A 7,875-nucleotide genomic window follows, 5' to 3' on the forward strand; every position below is an offset into this window, starting at 1 on the left:
TAGTTGTCTCTCAATTACTGGAGACTCCCCGAGCGTTGCGTGGTCTTATCCGCATGGACTATTCCGGGTTGCCGTCGTTTCGTTTTAGTTAGTTTCGGGTGTTTGTGGTTTTTTATTTTGGTTTGTTCCATGGTTATTTTAGCTTATTCTGGCTTGATTTTTTTTTTTTTTCCGCATACTGGGTTTTCGTTTGTACCCCAGATGCTTTGTTTTGTAACCACGGTTTTCCTCCGCTATAAGTGAGGGTTATTAATAAATTTGGGGAGATGTCACTTATGGACAGGTGACCCTAACTCTTTTAAAATATATATATATATATATATATATATATACATACTAGGAAACGGCCCCGAGTGCGTTAGCCTCGGGTGCATATGACATAATAATTTAAATAAAAAAAAAGTGAAAAAATCAGTAATTTATTTATTTGGAAAAAGAAAATACAAGGTTAAAGAAAGACAAAAAATAAGATTAAAAAAAAACTAAACTTCAACAAAGTATGAGCATTAGTCTGTATCCATATTGGATTATCTATTTATTATCTATATAATAATAAATATTATTAATTTTTTATTTTAAAAAAATTGAAACAAAAAGAAAGAAAAATGAGTAGACTGTCATAACAAAAAGGACATGAAAAAAAGACGTAAATTCATGTGCACCGCAGGGCTATTAAAGGCATTTTGGTAAAACATGATTATTCATTAAATTCTACAAGGGAGTTACACGTCAAATGATCAAGAGTCTTAAAGACCTTTTTTGGTAAAATAGGACTTAAAGGAAAAACAACAAAAATTAACAAAAAAAATAATAAAAATTACTATTTATAATTAAATTGTCACTTATTATAATATATATATATATATTTATATATGCAAAGTTAACATCATACTACTACATATAGCTAGCTAGCTAGAAATTGCTGTCCTGGATCGTGTAGATCAGTGGTTGCATGGCTTCTAATTATTGCTATTTACACAGCTTATATTATCTAGGATTCAACATCTATCTTATCCAAACTTATCGTCGAGGCCCACATCTAATATATTAATTAAGCACTTATTTATTTTTTTAATTCAATTATTTGATAAAGATACGATCCTAATTATTATAAATTATAATATATAATATTATATGTACTAATTAACTAGAGGGACTTACAATATATAGAAAAAGTGCAATAATTGATTGATATTAGATTGTTTTTTGAATTATAATGATCAGTAGTCAAATCAACATGCATGTACAATTAATATCTAATTAATTAATATTATGTTTTTGGAACATTAATCATATATATATATATATATGTGAACAGCCGGCCACTAAAAACAACCGATACAACTAGCTAAGTGTAAACACAAATTAGTTGCATGATGGCTGTCTGTCGTGCTGGAAGACACGTTTCACGTTTGGTATTAAAAGACAACGTCGTCGCTCGACCTTTTCGCATTTTGGCCTGCGTCTTATAGAACTATATATAATATATACATAATACATGAGCTGAAACTCTTTTCTTTGTCTTTTCTTTCTTTTAGTAGTACGCATAACATACTCGAGAGATGTTCGTCAAATCCTTTTACGGCCGGTCTTAATTGGCATGAATGATTAGACATAGTTGCGGTCTTTACTATAAGAAAATTATTTATTTGTGTCTAGTTATTTTTTGTTAAAATAAATATGTTTTATCGCAAATAGTTATTATCGTCGTAAATAATTCATTACAAATATTTGTTTTTCTTATAATGCTTGTCACATGATCTACTGATTTACGTAAAAACTCGCATTCAGCAATGAGGGAAAGAAAATATACTCGTAAATGGAAATAATAACTTATGAGCTCGTAGGTGGATGTATTATAAGAAAACTGCTTATATGTTCTAGTTATTTTTTATCAAAATAATTATTTTTTTGTCTAAATTATGACTATTATTGTTGTAAATAATTATTTTTATTACAAATAACTCATCACAAATGCTCGGTCAATTGAGGCAACATGATGCAATAAAGTGTATGAGACTTTTAATTGGGAGTTACACAAATTAATGGTCACAAGGGATCCCCTGCCATCACAATATTCTTATAACTTGGGAAAAAATATAAGTAATACTATATACAGTCGTGGAATGCGCAAATGTCGTGCAGTCGCTTTAAAAAAGAGTGGGGTCTACTATTAAAAAATTAATTTCTTTTCATGTGGGTCTCATATTTATTCATTTTTTTCAAAATGATTGCACAGCATTTACACACTCACAACTACAAGTATCATTTCTAAAAAAATATACGTACCGTAACTGGAGCACTAAATTAGCACTTGCCATCCACAACACTACCTAGGACATTGCAGCTCCTCAATGGGTGACCTCGGTCGACTGTAGAGCCTGCATGATCGACCCTCTTCAAAAGATTCAAGCCAGAGCTATATAATATATGGAAATGGCGAACAGCAAATCACTTCCTGTTCACGACTAGGAGGGATGTAAATTAACAATGCAGCTTGATGATCTAGATGATGAATCGTCCGATTTCGACTTGGCTAAAGTAATTGAGCTTGGTTCGAATTATTCATGAAATGAACTGTTCGTGAATAAAAAATTATAATCTATTATTATAGGATACCACTTCATGTATATATAAAATTCGGTTCGATCGACTTGTCATGTAAACTCGTATAAACTCAAATAACTTCATGTTTATTATTTTTGTAATATTATCTCTATATTTATAATGAGTCTATTTAATATTCAATGAGGTGTTAGAAAATCATGTTTATAATATTACTAAATATCATGTTACATGTATATATGAATATTATAAAAATATTAACACAAAGTCAAAATTTATTTTTCAAAATTTGTAGATAAAATTACAAAATTCAAGATATATAATATATTTTGTCAAAATGAAGCAGTTCATAAATTAACAAGCTTAAATTCGCTCGAATATTAAAAGAAATTTTCATCAACATAAAATCTAGCTAGCTAATTCGATGAAAAGTTCGAGTTCAACTCAACAAACTCTAATACCTTGTAATAACTAAATAATAAACTCTAAATAATGAGAAGGGGATAAGCTAATTGGTAGAGAGGGAACACCAAAGAAGAGATACAAGGTGGTAATGGAGTTGCATGTGGTTGATTAAGGGGAAATTGATGAAGAGATGGAGGAAGAAGACAATTAGGAACTTCCGAATATGGAGATTATTGCAATTAGTCCTTAAAAAACTCTAATACCTTGTAATAACTAAATAATAAAGAGTTTAATTTTCTTTTTTATAGACTTCCTCATCTACCAATAAGATCATTGTTCCATTAAATACGTGCATGCATGACAAATAATATGATCACTTAGCAACACGACAAATTAATTTAATATATCCTTGAGGATATTCCAAGCATTCAGGTAGGCTAGGCGACAGTAATGTGTGTGTGTGTATATATATATATATATATATATATATATATATATATATATATAGAGAGAGAGAGAGAGAGAGAGAGAGAGAGAATTTTCATATATTGTCATGAATTAAGCATGCAATTACCAATTATTAATTAATTAATTATATTGAACTCATTTATTTTTTGGACTGTTCCTTTAGCTAGGATTATTTGCATGCAGGCTGAATCCCTAAAAAACAAAAAGGTCCTTCTGGCCTATGGCCAAATTAAGAGAGAAATTACAGCTTTTGAAATTGGCAAAGTTTGCCTTTGGCTGGCTTAAATCTGCAGTCTCTCATCCTCGTGAAGATCATCATGGAACAATTAAAGACTGTCGAGGAATTATACTGGTCGAGATTATTAATTAAGTACGTAGAAGTTAAAATATAATTTAAATAATTATTATTTTTTATTAAGTTAAACTTTTGAGATAAGGAATAATCTATTATATATATATTTTTTGAAGCGTTTCTTTTGCTGATCTCTGCGCCTCGTGCATGCATAATTGTGATCTGATGATCAGATACTACACAAAAACTTATAATATATGAAGTTTTCAGCTTTTTGAAGTTTCCAGAAATTCCTGCAGGATCTAGATAATATTTCATAACACTTGTTTCTTTTTTGCAATTGACATGATCATAAACCTAAATCATCCATTAAAATAAGAACCCTACTATAGAAATACCAATTTATTTTCATAAAAGGCCTAATAGGAGGAATGTGGTAACTAATCCTTATAAAGCCTACGATGAGTTTGTTCATAAGTCTTGTGGGACTTCTCAATACACTTGCTCATGTGTGGGCCGATATTTCCGGTACCATCATCGTGGGTAGGTTACTTGAGCCCATAATCAGTTATAGGTTAACTTGCTCTGATATCATATAGAAATATCAATTTCTCTTCATAAAAGGCCTAATAGGAGGAGTGTAGTAACTCCTTATAAAGTCCAGGATGAGTTTGTTCCTAAGTTTTGTGGGACTTCTCAATACGTATCTTGTAAAGAATGGTTAATCGGAAATAACTATATATCTGCGCGCATGGTGATGATCAACTGATACGAATGCTACCGCAATGCCACGCAGAAGCATGAGAGCTACCAGACCAAACGTGCAGTTAACCGACTATGTTGCTTGAGATGGCAAGATGCATCTCGAATATCTTATTTCCATACGGATGGATATTTTATTTCCTTGTTAGTTGTTTCGTTCCTACGCTAGATCATTTTATTTCCTTACTGGTATTCTTGCTATATTCAACCATTATTTCCTATGATGTAAACGGCTTTATAAACCGTGGAACTTGTTGGACGTTGTATGCAATTTTGTTATCAATAAAATATTGGTCTTCTCAATACCGTGAATTGAGTAAAGGTCCCTCTGCACCGTGAGCAGAGGATCTTGGTGCAATTGTCTATCAATTGGTATCAAGAGACAGGCGATTTCCCTTCTCGCTGCCCATGGCTGATCCCGCAAAGACGAATAAGGTTCGTTTTGAGCAACTCGAAGGAGCTGTGTTGGAATTACGCCGCGGTATGCAAACCATGCAGGAGACTAGCGTGACCACCCAGACTCTTCTCCAAGAGTTGGCTTCCCGCTCCTCGGTTCGGACTTCACATCGTCGCCGTAAGGGGTCGAACCACCACTCACCCAAGGCTAGTCCACCATCATCCCCACGTTCTACTAGTTCCCGGAGTTTCACCACTGGCGAATCCGATAAAGGCGAGAGCGACGATTCCCGTTTCTCTCAAGCGTCAGCGACAGGAACTGAAGATGGTCCTACCGCAGCTCCAGACAGGACTTTACGCATGCATTTTCGCGTGAAGCTTGATTTTCCTCGTTTTGCAGGTGAGGACCCCATTGTCTGGCTTGACCGAGCTAAACAATATTTTGCAACTCAGGAAATTCAGGGCAGGAAGAAGGTGCTGCTCGCTTCCTACCATCTTGAGGGTGAAGCAAACCAATGGTGGCAATGGTATAACCGGTCTCATGACGGGAAGACTATCTCGTGGCATAAGTTTGAGAAAGGCATTTTGCGCCGCTTTGGACCTACGGACTTCGAAGACTATGACGAGGCGCTTAGCAAAATTAAACAGCAGGGCACTTTCCGTGACTATCAACAAGAATTCGAACGCTGGGCTAACCGAGTGACTGGCTGGCCAAAGAAAGCATTGTTAGGTGCTTTTATGGGCGGATTGAAGGACGACATTGCAACTGAGGTTCGCATGTTTCGGCCTAAAGGATTGAAGAGTGCTATCGACCTAGCCAAACGTCAGGATGAGAAACTACAGAGGCTCCGCAAATCGTCTAGCAGTGTTCCCTCCAACACTAGACGTATGGGCGTGCCTGGCCCCACCAACTCCACTGCTCCGTTGCCCGCTGCTAAGCCTTTACCTGTTAATGCCATGAAACGCTTAACATTCGACGAGATGCGAATTCGACGCGAGAAAAACCTCTGTTTTAACTGCGACGAGAAGTTTATTCCTAGGCATCGCTGTCTGGCTCAGTCATGCTTCATCGAAGCTGATACTCCACTTGTCGTGGAAGAGATTTATGAGGAAGAAACGTTGCCTCCTGAAACGCCATCAGACCCCCTTATTTCTCTCCATGCACTGTCAGGCAGTCTGGGCAATCGCACTATGCGAGTCCGCGCCATGGTTAACAAGCAGGAAATTAATGCTTTGATCGACGGAGGGTCTAGCCATAATTTTATTAATCAAGCAGTGGTCAATCGCTTAAATCTCGCAGTTACACCTATCACTCCATTTTACGTCCGAGTTGCTAGTGGGGAAAAACTCGCTTGTCAAGCTAAGTATGAGAGGGTACCTATATGCATTCAAGGATTTTCTTTCGAGACAACGTTATTTGCCTTACCTATTCGGGGTTTGGATCTCGTTCTGGGCTATCAATGGCTGGAAGGCTTGGGATGTGTGGTTCATGATTATGCCCGTCGCTCAATGGAATTCACTGTGAACGCTTGCAAATTCGTTATTCAGGCCGAACCAATAGGTCCTTCTTTAGTTGTTGACGTTAACTCTTTGATGCAGGAATGGAGGCACGGCGCCGAATTATTTTGCTTGGCGGCGATTGAGAGCGATTCCGCACTTCCAGTAGATTTCACTACAAATTTAGCCCTTGATATTCGGGCTATTTTATTGGAACATCAGCAGGTGTTATCCACTCCGAAGGCATTACCGCCCTCACGAAGGTTTGACCATCGCATTTTGCTGAAGAATGAATCCGCACCTATCAATGTAGCGCCTTACCGATATGCCCACTTTCAAAAAAATGAAATTGAACGCCAAGTAGAGGAGATGTTATCGACAGGATTGATCCGTCCCAGTACTAGTCCCTTCTCATCGCCAGTTTTGTTGGTTAAAAAAAAAGATGGTACTTGGCGCTTTTGTACTGATTATCGCGCCTTGAATGAGGCTACTATCAAAGACAGATTTCCAATTCCTACTATCGAAGATATGCTCGATGAATTATTTGGCGCAACATACTTTTCTAAATTGGATCTTAGGGCGGGTTACCACCAAATTCGCGTTCATCCGAATGATATCCATAAGACGGCATTCCGCACGCACCATGGACACTTTGAGTATTTGGTGATGCCTTTCGGACTGTGCAACGCGCCATCGACATTTCAGGCGGCAATGAACTCTATTTTTAAGGTGCATTTACGTCACTTTATTCTTGTATTTTTTGATGATATTTTGATTTTCAGTAAATCTTGGCCGGATCATCTATTACATCTGCGGACTACTCTGGGAATATTGGACGAGCATTCCTTTTACATCAAACCATCCAAGTGTATTTTCGGCCAACAGGAGGTGGAATACCTCGGCCATATTATTACTTCGGCAGGCGTACGGGTCGACTCTCGTAAAGTGGATGCTATGCTTCGTTGGCCTCAACCCAAAACTATCACTGCACTACGGGGGTTCCTTGGTCTCACTGGGTATTACCGCAAATTCGTGCGAAACTACGGCCTCATTGCACGTCCATTAACCTAGTTATTACGGAAGGGGCAGTTCGCATGGAATGACGACGCCGAACGTGCTTTTGCTTCCTTGAAGTCAGCTATGACTACTACCCCTGTCTTGGCTCTTCCAAATTTTTCTGCAGACTTCATGATTGAAACAGATGCTTCCGGTTTAGGCGTGGGTGCAGTGCTCTCCCAAAATGGTCGCCCGCTTGCTTTCCTCAGCAAAGCTATTGGACCAGCCAAAAAATCTTGGTCCATCTATGAAAAGGAGATGCTCGCGATCTTGGAGGCCATCAAGTCTTGGCGACCGTATTTACTGGGACGACGTTTCAAAATCTGCACTGACCAAAGGAGCCTTCGGTACCTCTTGGAGCAGCGCATCACCACCCCAGAGCAACAAAAGTGGGTTGCTAAACTTCTAGGCTTTGATTATGAGATTATCTACAA

The 7,875-nt window shown here is 37.3% G+C and overlaps 1 protein-coding gene across 1 annotated transcript; it reads left to right on the top strand.

Annotated features, from left to right (window-relative positions):
• Positions 1–4,900: 4,900 nt before the first annotated feature.
• LOC118349186 lies at positions 4,901–7,456 on the top strand. The gene has a single exon (XM_035692765.1). The coding sequence runs from the start codon at positions 4,901–4,903 to the stop codon at positions 7,454–7,456; it is 2,556 nt and encodes an 851-aa protein (XP_035548658.1).
• Positions 7,457–7,875: the final 419 nt, after the last annotated feature.

Source organism: Juglans regia, chromosome 8, assembly GCF_001411555.2.
Source record: "Juglans regia cultivar Chandler chromosome 8, Walnut 2.0, whole genome shotgun sequence".
NCBI classification, from domain to species: Eukaryota; Viridiplantae; Streptophyta; class Magnoliopsida; order Fagales; family Juglandaceae; genus Juglans; species Juglans regia.